Here is a 14,052-nt window from a genome sequence, read left to right as displayed (position 1 = left end):
GAACGGGTTGACAAAAAGGAGGCGACGTGGCTTCACCGTACGACAGGAAAATGGGATCATCTATTAAGAATAGAAAGATGTGGTCCGTGTGCCATTATGTTGCTTCCTTTTGTTAGTTTTATAAATTTCTATTTAGAAAAAGGCAGTTGCTAGCTCCTTTCCTTGAAAAAAAAACTACTCCATCCTTTCACAAAAAAAGTCTCAACTTTACTTAAGTTTGCTAGATACATGCATATTTTAATAAAGTTGATTCACCTTTTTTTTAGAAACGAGGAGGAAGCAGATTGATTGGCTCTGTGGCTTCCAATACTACCTGAGTATTTAAGCCCTTATACTCCTATTGTTTTTATTTACTTCGACTTCTAGCTTTATTCAAACTCAAAATTTGCTAAGTTTATATATGAAAAATTATCGTCATCTATAATATCGAATGCATATGATATGAAAATATAGTCTATAACTATTCTAATGCTATAGATTTTACATTGTAGATGATGATAATGTTCCTAATATTTGGTCAACTTTAGTTTGACTTTGAATGAACACATGGCCCAAAGTGATTGTAAACATAGTCTGGACCCTATACAAAGTTTTATTATGGATGAATTAAATACGGTACAAGAGCAATCAGACCGTGTTCGAAGGTGGCAAAGCAACAAACTTGGACAAACTAATCACTTTGGGGCACCTCTTACTCTAAGGGATGAACCCTGAAAATAATTTAAGCTGGGGCATAATCTGTTAGTGCACCTAAAATTTGAACATTTAAGTAATTCATATGTTTTCAAGTATCTCAAAGGATTTTAGAAATTCGAGTGGGCCTGAGTTCCCACTGGACCCTCATTGGGTCGTCCCTTCCCTTTTCCACAAGAACTATGGTTTTATTTTAGTTCTATATAATCAAATTTATCGACATCAAAATGGCAGGACGCATACCATGTGTGACCAAGGGTTTGCCTCCTAATTTGACACACCTTATAAAACACATTGAACACTATAAGGTGGAGGTAAAATGTTGAATCACATCCGTGTGATAGATGGGCTACAAAAAATGTTAGAAAAAAGTAGTTCCTATGTTTACTAATATAATACTTTTAGATATTTTAAAGTGGACTAGATATGAATCCATGAGTAAACTTACGTACTAAAACGTGTATAGATACATGCATTTAGAAGAAATAACCTAAATATCTAGGAAGGAGTAGAAAAATGGGCCGAATAACCTCACGGCACAAGGAATCACTCAGCACTAATTTTCTCAATTGTCAGTACTCGATCAGTCGATCTGAAAATAAAATGTCAGTACTCAACTGTAAACAAATCAGAAAAACTCGAAACTGTCATTACTTGGCACTTCGCAAAGAAGAGACAGACACCAAGCATCTTGGCAACCATATAAAAACACAATCAGCCAAAATACACATGACTTATCCATAGGGAAATGAGACCCAATCTCGCACGCTATTTGGCGGCTCGTCAGGAAAAAGAAAGATTTTTTTTTGCTGCAGATAGCTTTGACCCTTGTCACTATCCTCACAAGAGGCCCCGTTCAGCAAGCTATCCATCATCCACTACCCTCCGGCCTCCGAGCTGTACTTCTGACGACTACTCCGTATATGATGGAGGCGCGATCGCCAAGCAGGCCAAGTGTTCGACCAAATTCCCCGCCATGTATCCCCACTTCATCCTCCTCATGCTCACCGTCGCCGGCGCCGGCGCCGCCACGTCGCCGAATGCGTACCCGTGCGCGTCGGCCGCGGCCAACTCCTACCCCTTCTGCAACGCCTCGCTCTCGTTCCCCGCCCGCGCGCGCGCCCTCGTCTCGCTCCTCACCCTCGACGAGAAGATAGCGCAGCTCTCCAACACCGCGGCGGGGGCGCCCCGCCTCGGCGTCCCGCCCTACGAGTGGTGGTCCGAGTCCCTGCACGGCCTCGCGGACAACGGGCCGGGGGTCAACTTCTCCTCGGGCCCCGTCGCCCGGGCCACCATGTTCCCCCAGGTCATCCTCTCCGCCGCCTCCTTCAACCGCTCGCTGTGGCGCGCCGTGGCCGAGGCCGTCGCGGTCGAGGCGCGCGCCATGCACAACGCCGGCCAGGCCGGGCTCACCTACTGGGCGCCCAACATCAACGTGTTCCGCGACCCCCGCTGGGGCCGCGGCCAGGAGACGCCCGGCGAGGACCCGGCCGTCATCGCCGCCTACTCCGTCGAGTACGTCAAGGGGTTCCAGGGCGAGTACGGCGACGCCAAGGAAGGCAGGATGATGCTCTCCGCCTGCTGCAAGCACTACGTCGCCTACGATTTGGAGAAGTGGGAGACCTTCACGCGGTACACCTTCAATGCCAAGGTGAAGCATTTGCTCCAGTCCTATGAATGTTTTGGTGTTCTTCAATACTATCATAGGTCATTCTGATATTTGCACAGTACCTAACTTGCTAGTACTAGACAATAATGTTGGCTGTTCACTTGATTAAGCATGCCAGACTAAAACAGCCACGATGAACTGATTATACGGCTGTTTTTTCTGAACTTGACATAACATTAGCAGGCTATTTTTAGACATTAGGCACCATGTGCAGACCCAAACATCCCGAACCACAATCGCACAAACACTGCATGTGCTACATGGAAAGTTAGGGGCCAGCAACATCACAGCTTTGGCAAAACCCTCTTTACCTTTTTAGAATTTTATGTGATATAATCTTCAGATGATTAAGACATTATGGTACATTGACATCACAATTCTCAGATCCTAGGGCCGAAACCCACACACATTAGCACATCGTTCTGCCAGTCCATGCACAGAAAAACAATACTACATACAGATGATTTTAGTATTTACATACCCAAAAACCGTGGAATGACGAGTCATTGATACTGAAAAGTTAGAACTAAGTACTCCCCAAATGTGTGCCAGGCGCGAGCTAACACATTTATATTCATTGATGGAGATGCTTATTTGAAAAATATATCCGATTAAGAATCAAAATATTAGATTGGGATCTGGTGAAGAATTGTTTTGAACTTTTAATGCAATTCAATTTTAAATGGTGCATCCACTGTTGCTAGGTAAATGCGCAAGATTTCGAGGACACATACGAGCCTCCTTTCAAGAGCTGCATCCAGGAGGGTCGTGCAAGTTGCTTGATGTGTTCATACAACCAGGTGAATGGTGTGCCAGCATGCGCGCGCAAAGATCTACTGCAGAAGATTAGGAATGAATGGGGATTTCAAGGGTACTACTTGCTCTCCTTTGAATTTCTCAATTGCATGAGCCTTGAACTAATATCAGTGCTCATTTCTTTCTGAAGGTATATCGTATCTGACTGTGACGCTGTGGGAATTATTCGTGAATACCAGTCATACACAAGTTCAGATGAAGATTCAGTAGCGATTGTTCTTAAGGCTGGTAAGTGGCCTGAAACATTCTCTTTCTCAGAACTTCACATTAGGATTTTATTAACATGTTGCTGTCTTTCTAGACTAGGACTTTGAGTTCTCAGCTTAATAAACACTACAAATAAACAAAGATTAGTGACATAAATAAATTATTGAGTCCAACTAATCTGAACTCCATTTCGAGGCTTCCACTTTCTGCTTCTAGTTTGATAACTTCCCAAAACAAAATTTGTACTGAACACCTTGCCAAAATTAGCATGAGGAAGGCGCAATATCTTCTCGAAATAGATTTCTTCAACCACCTTCTGTATATCATTCAACCAAGCGGAGTATATGCTGAATTTGATTCCTGTTTTTTAAGGAATGGATATCAACTGTGGGTCTTTCCTGGTTCTGCGTACGAAGTCGGCACTTGAGACAGGAAAGATACAAGAAGAAGATATCAACCGTGCTCTTTTTAATCTGTTTTCTCTTCAGTTACGTCTTGGACTTTTTGATAAAGCCAGTGGGAATCAGTGGTTCACTCAACTAGGCCCCAGCAATATTTGCACTAAGGAGCACAGGGAGCTCGCAACAGAAGCTGTAAGGCAGGGTACTGTCTTGTTGAAGAATGATAACAATTTTTTGCCTCTGAAGAGAAGCGAAGTTAGTCATATTGCTATCATTGGACCAGCAGCAGCTGATTCATACTTAATGGGTGGAGATTACACAGGTCTGAATCACTGGACTCATTTAAACACCCCTTATTTTTCTATCCTACATAAACTAATGTTATGTTTCACTTTGTTCAGGTGTTCCCTGTGACCCTATCACTTTCCTTAAAGGCATGAAAGCCTTTGTTCCGCAAACAACCGTCGCTGCTGGATGTAAGGATGTATCTTGTAACTCAACAGAGGGATTTGGCGAAGCCATTGAAGCAGCTAGGAGGGCTGATATTGTTGTTGTGATTGCTGGGTTGAACCTGACTCAGGAAACTGAAGATCTTGATAGGGTGAGCCTTCTCCTTCCAGGCAAGCAGATGGACCTCGTAAATAGCGTTGCTAGTGTAACAAAGAAGCCCATTGTGTTGGTTATCACGGGTGGTGGTCCTGTTGATGTTTCTTTTGCAAAGCACGATGAAAGAATTGCAAGCATCCTGTGGATCGGATATCCAGGGGAAGTTGGCGGACAAGTTCTCCCAGAAATTCTCTTTGGAGAGTACAACCCAGGTCAGTAAACAATTTACATGTGGTCTGAATGAAAAACTTGTATGGTGGCTAATCTGGTACGCTGTGTTGACAGGAGGAAAATTGCCTATCACATGGTACCCTGAATCCTTCACCGCCGTTCCAATGACTGATATGAACATGAGGGCCGACCCTTCACGCGGTTACCCTGGAAGAACATACCGGTTTTACACGGGAGATGTGGTATATGGTTTTGGGTATGGATTGAGTTACTCAAAGTACTCATACAACATCGTAGGGGCTCCCAGGACAATTAGCCTGTCACGTTCATCATCCCCAAGCCTCATCAGTAGGAAGCCCGCATACACAAGGAGGGATGGGCTAGACTACGTCCAGGTTGAAGACATCGCATCATGTGAATCCCTAACATTTTCTGTCCACATCTCGGTTTCCAACGACGGCGCCATGGATGGGAGCCATGCTTTGCTACTCTTTGCGAGATCAAAGTCGATCGCTCCAGGCTTCCCACTGAAACAGTTGGTTGCCTTTGAGCGCGTTTACACAGACGCTGGCAGATCAACCAATGTGGAGATCATGGTAGATCCCTGCAAGCTTATGAGCGCAGCCAACACTGAGGGCAGAAGGGTGCTGCTCCTGGGATCCCACCATCTGATGGTAGGGGATGAAGAGCATGAGTTTGTCATCGAAGCATGACAAGGTAGTGCTACGTGCTACTACACCAATACACCATGTACTACACCACACATGTCATTATAGCTGCCAGATTTGGAATAGTCGAATTTACACCTGTACAACCGTTCGAAAATCTTGTTGTAAAGATTCGTTGGGTGCATCGTGTATGGTTGAACTGATTGTTGTAAAAATGCAAGCAATAAATTTCAGTATAGTTCTGTTTTGTTTGATGAACACTGCTAGTTCTAAAACCATTGTTCGTTATTGAGAAGGACCGTCTTTAAGATTATGATTAACGTACGTCACAAATCCGTTGTGGCCCACGCTGCTTTCCGTCGAAGGCTGGGCTGCGGCACTGCTTCACCGGCTTGCCGCACTTTAGGGCATGGCGAATGCATAGCTTCAAGGGTGTTGCCTCGCAGCTTTATCTTGGTTCGGGTGGTCTAAATTAGGTTCGGATAAGGAGATAGCCTATTTATCGGGAGGCAGCCTCTTCAGTCATAAAGTGAAAATTGAGTGAAATATGAGAGAGAAAGATAAAAACCAAATCAGTTTTTGAAAAAAAGACATATTAAATGGGTCCATAATATGACATGCATATGTCAAAAGTTTTATCCAACCTTAGTTGAACAGCGGCCTCCATTGCTCACGCCCTTCGGTTCAGGTTCCAAATTCTCAAAAGGAAAACGATGCTAGCCCAGCCTTAAATGCTCAAAACAATGTCTAAGAACTGATGTTAGGCCTATAAACCTAGGCAAGCGCTAGGAATCAGCAGGTTGTAAAAATGCCTCTTATCAGCCGCCTTCGTGACCGTCCGATCTGTTTAAGTGAGTGATTCCCGGCTTCCCGCGCGTTCGATTATGATACAAAAACGGTTTGTATGTAACAATTCTTACGATTTGGGTCACCTGCTCAGATTTTCGACGAGGGACCATCGAAGAAGCGTCGTGGAAGGCCGGCTAACGTTGGCCACTTCCAGGACGAGGTAGGGCCGGACCAGTCCCTCCGCATCGTCTTCAAGCTTACCTTGAGTCGGCTCCTTATCCCTCAAGATTTCATCAAGTGGTTCGGAGAAATCCCTTCCAACATCATCGTCCGCAGCAACACTGGATGTAACTAGAGGATGACTCACTACTAGAAAACAGGCAATCAGTGGCGCACCACGTTTTACCATCAGTGGCGCACTAGTGGTGCGACACTACTATCACGCCACTGCTAACTATTAGCAGTGGCGCACCATGCAGTGCTCCACTGGTAAGGCACCTAGCAATAGCGCACCACACAGTGCGTCATAAGTAGCATAACTAGAAATCAAAGGTGCGCCACAGCAGTACTACGCGATGCGCCATAGTTAGCAACCGAAAGTGCGCCACAGGGATACTACACGGTGCGCCATTGGTACCATCGTGCGATAAAAAAAAAATGCAGGGCACTTGTACGGTGTTCTGCTGCTCTGATTCTGTCCCTTTTTATTTTATGTTAACATGAAATATTTATTATATATAGGCAAGCAGTCTCTAAACTTTGCAACAAACACCCTAAAATAAAAAAGACAAAAGCAATCAAGTCCCTCATCTACAAGGTCGAAGCACGCCGGCTTCCTGCAGGCTGCCGGTCGACGCCGGAGAAAGCGCATGTCGACGAGGACCTTGTCATCGACGCGGAGCTCGACGACCTCGCCGCCAACGAGGTCGCGCGAGGGTAGGCCGTGCTCCCAGCAGCCATCGCGCTTGACGATGGTGTGCTCGGACTAGATCTCCTTGAGCACCTCGAGGAAGGCCGTGGCGCGGACGTCGCTGGCCTCTGCGCCATCGTAGAGCGCGAGCAAGAGGAGACGACGACGCGGCGAGTAGGATGCGGAACAGGCCGCTCGGGATCGACGAAGAGGACGCGCGACCGGGGCGAGCTGCTGATGGTGGTGCAGGGCGCCATGAGGCAGAGGACGACGAGGCCGGGGCAGAGCTGCGTGGAGAACCTACCGACGGAGCCGAGCTCGTGCGATAGAGCCGCATGCCAGAGGCGAACGAAGCAGAGGCGCCGGCTGAAGCTGCCATGACGCGGGAGAGAAAAGAGGGTCGGACGAAGCGGGCGAGGGCTAGGGGCGGACTAGCCTGGCCGCGGAGAGTGGAGCTGGGAGGCGGGCCGCGGCGAGTAGAGCGGAGAGCGGAGCTGGGCTTCAGCGCTTGGGAAGAGAAAGGGGAACGAGGGAGATGCTCTGTGCGGAGAAGTGGAGATTTTTCATGCGCTTGAAAAGAGAAAGGGGACGAGGGAGTTTTCTACCCTTTTCTTTTCGTGCGCCTGCCTGGAATCAGTTTCGTGTCCTTTTCGTGTGTCTGGAATCAACTTTGCGGTGCAGACTTCCTCTGCTGCGCTGTGGCCTGTGGCCTGTGGCCTGTGGGTTGGGTGGGGTGCGCGCGGTGGACGACAGTCGAGGCATGTGCACGTGATGAAGTTTTGGACTGCATGTACAGAGTGGCGCAGCACACACACAATGCGCTATTGCTATTTGCAGCATAGTGGCGCATCACGTATAGGTGCGCTATTGCTATTCAAATAGCAATGGCGCACCATATTTAGGTGAGTCACTACTAACTTGAGATTCATCTGTAATTCAGTTAAAAAATTAGTAATGGCGCACCACAAACAAGGTGCGCCACTACTACATTTGTAACAGTGGCCCACCGTTTTGTGGTGCGCCACTGCTAAGTAGTAGTGGCGCACGGCCATCATGGTGCGCCACTGATGTCAATCTTACGGCTAGGCCTTTTCCTAGTAGTGACTACGATGAGAGAAGGCAATGACGCATTCATCGATCAAGGGTGGGCGGGCTTCGCCATCGCCCATCAGCTCAAGGTAGGCCAGTTCCTCACCTTCAAGAATGTGTCCTCCTTCGAGTACAGTGTGGTCATTTTCGATCACACATGCACTGAGGTGATGAGCAGGTGCCCGTACCATGGCGATGCCACCAGGTGTGTCGTCTTCGAAGATCATGTCTGAAGCTTAACTGGTACTGTATCGCTGCTACCATGTCGTGTCTAGTGTCTAATGGTGTCTGCTTGATGTTCATTTCATGTCCTGAACTATGATCGTGTCTGAACAATGGTGTGTCCTGAACTAGTACCGTCTATGATCTTGCATTGTGTTTTTGCTTGTGCGGTTGATCACTGGCCTCACCACTGAAGGGAAGAGGTAACCATAAGCACATTTTGGGTTGCAACCAAACAACAAGAGCATCGTTCTAGGCTGCTACTAGGCCTGAAAACCGACCTACCAAACGGACAGAGCCCAAATCTGCACGTGGGCGAAAAAACTTTACGCAGGCCACCAAACAACATGGCTTTTCTGGCCCGTGGTTAGGCCTGGAATAAAAAATCGAATCTCGCAAGCTAAATGAGTAACTTGTGACTCGTCTCGCCTCGACTCGAACTCGATGTATAACGAGCCGAGCCAACTTTTTTTTTTGTTAAATGAGTTCAAGCTAAACGAGCCGAGTTCATTGAACTCGCGAGTAGCTCATTTAGCTCGGCAAAAATGAATAGTAGGTTGTATAATCTGGCGAAACAAATTAATCTAGCCTGAAGTAGTGTCGTGTTGGCCCAAACCCACCATTATGGGCAAGTATATTTATGGTTTCTCGACCTGGCGATCTTATGCTCATGATATATTTATATTGATTGTCATATTTTATATTGTTCTAATACCACAATCATAATGATTGTTGTGCATCATTCATGCCCAAATATTCAAGAACAATACATTATATGTTTTACATATTTTATTCGATAATTTTAAACGAGGTATTCACGAGCTTTGCGAGTCGAGCCGAGTTTTAAATTTGGACTCGATTGTTAAACGAGTCGAGTCGAGCTAACTCGATTGTTGACCGAACTTTAGCGAGTCGAGCCAAGCTGGCTCGGCTCGGCTCAAATTCTAGCCCTACCCGTGGTCCATCTCGACACGCAGTTGTTGTCTTCCCACTAACACTGGTGTAAGAAATCGGTTCAAAATGGCACGTTTATGCTATCCTCCACCCATCCGTTCCATCGAGGCAGGTCGTGCCAAGTAACGAACCCAGCTCATAGTTGCTGGCTTGCAGCAACAGCCAACAGCCACCGAGGCAGCCGGGGGTGGGCCCAGCCGAAGCGCGCGGGAGCGGCCACCACATCCAATCCAACCGGGAGGGACAACTGCCTGCCCCGCTTGGATTGGCTTGCTTTTGCTTGCTTCCCTTTCCGTCCAACCGTCCCCCTCGCGCATCACATCACAACAAACGCGCTGCGCTCTCGCCCCGCTTCATCCGCAACTCCCCACCCTCCTCCCCGTCCCCATCCATCTCCATGGCCTCCGCCGTCTCCCTCGCCGCGTCGCCCTCGCCCCTCGCCCCCGCCAGCTCGCCCGTGCGGACCCTCCGCCACGGCCACGCCGCGCTCCCGTCCGCCCGCGGCCCGCGGTCCCCGGCCCTCCGCGCGGTCTCCGGGAACGGCCGTGGCGCGTCGGCGGTGGTGCGCGCGGTCCAGGGCCAGGACACCACCATCCAAGGTAATACGCGCGCGCGCGCGCCAGCTCGATCGGTCTCCCAGCTCGCCAAATCGCATGTGCTACTGTTTGAATGTTTGATCCGTGTTCTCCGTTACGAGATTTGGACGGCGATTTACCGATCCGATTAACGCGTCGGTGCGGATCTAATGTGTGTTTCGAGGTGAAGTCAAGTCCCCTTGTTGGAACGAACTGGGATTTAAAAGCTTAGCTCGTTTTGGTTCGGGGAATTAGCCATGCCGAGGTGTTAGCGCCGTACCGCTGCGGACTTCTGGATTATGGATCTTATACTGCTTTAGAGACTCTGTGCCTGCTTCACCTTCATGTATGCATCTTCCCTTCCGTTCGTGAAATGTAGAGTTTGCGATTGTGTTTCCTCGGAAGCTCGTGCGCGTGCTATGTCTAGTGTCTGCATCTCTCAGAAGCTGTGATGTTGCTGCACCTGCGCAGTCGTTCGATTTGCGACCATCACACTTTTGTTGCATTCAGCTGTATGCGTGAGCAAACTTGGGCATACATCATGCACCTACTAATATCGACACGCCTGTGTTTGTATGAGTGGCACTTGAATTTAAATGTGAAATCGTAGACCTGTTAAATGTGAGTTATTGTTGATTGTTCAGTAGTAGTTGAATTTATGGATTGATATCTGCGTGTTTGCTTAATGGAGATTTGCTATTGCAGTGCGTGAAACGCTGCCTCATTTAGGTAGTACTAAACAAGCCCGATCACAACACCAAGCTTGAGACGACCGAGTCCATTTCACATCACTTGCTTCGTTCAGCACAATTCTGTTTTATTGCTCACTGTCGCGTAAACGAGCAAATCTCGGGTCGCTTCAATTAAATATTTTTTATTTGTTTGAGAACGTCGTAAGTGAATTAGAAAAGCAAGGGCCTATGATTGGTGCAGTGGTGGAACTGGGATCCCAAGCTTAGCTCGTTTTGGTTCAGGGAACTAGCCATGTTGAGGTGTCAAGTGCCGCAGTGGTGCGGTGGGTCTTACTGTTTTGGCAACTCTGTACGAGCAACACTCGACATCTATCTTCGGCCTTTGCATGCGTGCCTGCTTCACGTATGCGTCTCCCGTTCAGGAAATATAGAGTTTGCGATTGTGTTTCCTCGGAAGCTCATAAATATGTTTAGCACCTGCATCACGCATGAACCACGGTGTTGCTATACGTGCTCATTCGTTTGATTTGCGACCAGCACACTTTTGTTGCATTCAGCTGTATGCCTGAGCAAAATTGGGCAATACATCATACACCTGCTAATATTGGCATGCTTGTGTTTTTATGAGTGGCACTTGAATTTAAATATGGAGACATACACCTGTTAAATGTGAGTTATTGCGTATTGTTCACTAGTAGTTGAATTTATGGATTGATATCTGCCTTTTTTTGCTTAATGGACATTTGCTATTGCAATGCCTCAAACGCTACCCCATTTTGAGTAAACAGGCTCGATCACAACACTGAGCTTTAGAGGACAGTATGTATATCACATCACTTGCTTCCTTCAGCATAATTCTTTTGTCCAGTGTCACGTAAATGAGCAAATCTGGGATCGCTCCACGGAGATCATTTTATTTGTTCGAGAACAAAGCAAGGGGTCTATGATGGGTGCAGTGGTGTATAGGGTGATTGAGTTGCCATTTGCCAGTTTTTGTCTATGTTAAAACTCTTTCTACTCTTAGAAGCACACAGCCTCAATGGCTTACATTACAACCATGATATTCTAGTGTGCATACATACTCAATGAATGCAAGTTATTCACCTATAAATCAGGCAACAAGATATGGATGAACTGTTTCACTGCAGTCATGAAGAAGCATTTGATTGAATAATTGAGCTGTCGGTGTATTTAAGGCATTAGCATAGCATGTGGACATATGCATTTCATGGTCGTCCATCCATATTTCTGCGCCATTGCTTTTTGTAAATCAAAATGTTTGATATCTTATCAAAAAGCACAGTAAAAAAAACTGAAAAAAAAAGACAATTCCATACTTGTTTGCGCTACATTGATGAAGCATTATATTCGCTCCGTTCAGTAGATGTTTTGGATATTTTAATACGGACTAGATAACGGGCCGAAAACATGTTTAAATACATGCATTTATGGAAAAACCTAAAATATCTTATAATAGTGAACTGGGGGAGTATGTTAATAATGAAAAGCTAGCGGTTCTAGATCAGTATCATACATGGAAATGCTATGCGCCTTCTGACGCTGAAGATATATTTTTGTTCCTGTAAAGGTGGTTCTATGGATCTTGTGTGAACATATTTCTCAGTCAGGATGGAATTTCTCTGTTCTTGTTTAGGGGCCGGCCTTACCCTTGCAGCGATTAGAACCTGGATGGCTGACGGTGCAAACCTTGTGCTGCGTTTGTTCTTCTGTTGGTGTTTGAATCCTCTAACTTACCTAGCTCAACCAATATGGGTGTAGAGGATTCTAGGATCATTGGACATGCATGCAATGGCATAATTGCATAAAACACTGTTATTGATGTTGCCTTTTGAAAGCTAGAGTTGGATTTATGTTTGTGTTTTAAATTCCTGGTTAATCTATGCTTCTAGACAAGCTACATGGTCTTTAACACTTTATTTGAATCTCATAAAACAATTCAACTTCTGATGCTGAAGATATTGTTCCTGTAAAAGTTATTTTATAGATCTTTATGAAAAGGTTTCTCAATCTAAATTGTATTTCTCTGATCTAATTTGTGGTTGGCCTTGCTCCTTAAAGAGATCAGAGCCTATATGGCTGATGGCCCAGACCAGGTGCACTTTTTTTTTCTACTTCAAACTTGACCAATTTGGGCCAGTGCAAGATTGTAGGTGGCATAAAAACACTGTCAGTGATGTTGCTTGTCGACAGCTAGAGTTTATATATATGAATCTCTTCATTTGGTCATTTTATGTTTCATGGGCCTGACACAGAAATGAAGTTTTAGTTCCTGGTTAATCTATGATTTCGTACAAGCTGCATGATCTTATTACTTATTTAGGGCTCATAGTGCTCTTCAACTTTGCTGATTTGTTTTTTTCTTTCTCAGGCTGTATTCGTAAAGTTCCATCAATTGATGTGTTATCAGTTTTTCACTGTGATGCTGTCTATTTGTTTTGTAGTTCCTGATGTCACGAAGGCAACATGGCAGTCACTTGTTATGGAGAGCGAGCTTCCTGTCCTCGTTGAGTTCTGGGCCTCCTGGTGTGGACCGTGCAAAATGATCGACCCAATTGTCGGCAAGCTGTCAAAGGAGTATGAAGGGAAGCTGAAATGCTACAAGCTCAACACCGACGAGAACCCAGACATAGCAAGCCAGTACGGCGTCCGGAGCATCCCGACCATGATGATGTTCAAGAACGGTGAGAAAAAGGACGCGGTGATCGGAGCAGTGCCCGAAAGCACACTGGTCACATGCGTGGAGAAGTTCACCGAGAGGTAAAATGTCGGAACGGACCTCCTGGACAGAGTTAGCGCTTGGCATCCCACGCACGTCCTACGTTCAGATTATCTGAAACTCCTGCACAATCTTTCTATACCTGCGTGTAGATACTAGATAGTATCAGTAAATTGCTTTCTGTATCATCAATAATAAGTAGAATCGCCTGGTGAAAGTCCCATGAAAGCCTGGTTCTCCATTGTTACCATTTTTTTGGGCTGTAGATATATATGACAGGACTGTTAAAAGAGTCAGTATTCTGTAGCATATCCCATATTTCCATCAGTTCGTGTGATTGTTTCCCACTTTACCCGACTATGTGATCGACTATATAGACCCTATATGTCAGAATAATTCCCACAGCACACATACGGTCCTAGTCTTTTAGATTAATATTAATTTTTGAACTGTTCACTCTTTTAGATGGTTGTCGGTGAGATGCGGATGCACTGATTGGATGGAATAATAGAGTATCGTTAAATTGACCAAAACAACTGTAGGGCTTAGAACAGTTGTGCTCTTCAAACATAACCAAGATCCATCTAGAATTTTCAATATTTACGAAGATGCCCCTACCTCGTAAGTGCTATCAGACGGTTCCGAATTATAACATGAGCTCTCTCTGAATACCTACGTGCTCCCTCCGTTTACAATTAGTTTATTCATGTTCTAGGTTTAGTTAAAGTTAAACTTTGTAAAATTTAACTAAATGTTTAGGAAAAAAATATCAACATCTAGAAGTAAAAGTTACAGTTTTTGAATTGTTATAAGCTAGTATATTTTCATAATATATGTACTCCAGGAGTATTTG

The 14,052-nt window shown here is 45.8% G+C and overlaps 2 protein-coding genes across 2 annotated transcripts; both read left to right on the top strand.

Annotated features, from left to right (window-relative positions):
• Nucleotides 1–1,631: 1,631 nt before the first annotated feature.
• Nucleotides 1,632–5,489, top strand: LOC127335708 (probable beta-D-xylosidase 6). Its single transcript, XM_051362428.2, has 6 exons — nt 1,632–2,344; nt 3,067–3,233; nt 3,309–3,406; nt 3,758–4,108; nt 4,188–4,604; nt 4,678–5,489. Exons 1-6 carry the CDS (start codon nt 1,670–1,672, stop codon nt 5,274–5,276), a joined length of 2,307 nt encoding a protein of 768 aa, XP_051218388.1. The 5' UTR covers nt 1,632–1,669; the 3' UTR covers nt 5,277–5,489.
• Nucleotides 5,490–9,478: 3,989 nt separating this feature from the next.
• Nucleotides 9,479–13,551, top strand: LOC127335707 (thioredoxin M2, chloroplastic). The gene is made up of 2 exons (XM_051362427.2): nt 9,479–9,794; nt 12,925–13,551. Exons 1-2 carry the CDS (start codon nt 9,593–9,595, stop codon nt 13,242–13,244), a joined length of 522 nt encoding a protein of 173 aa, XP_051218387.1. The 5' UTR covers nt 9,479–9,592; the 3' UTR covers nt 13,245–13,551.
• Nucleotides 13,552–14,052: the final 501 nt, after the last annotated feature.

This window comes from Lolium perenne, chromosome 2, assembly GCF_019359855.2.
Source record: "Lolium perenne isolate Kyuss_39 chromosome 2, Kyuss_2.0, whole genome shotgun sequence".
Lineage (NCBI taxonomy): Eukaryota > Viridiplantae > Streptophyta > Magnoliopsida > Poales > Poaceae > Lolium > Lolium perenne.
The sequence above is the reverse complement of the archived record's forward strand: the minus strand, read 5'-3'. Positions and strand labels throughout refer to the sequence as shown.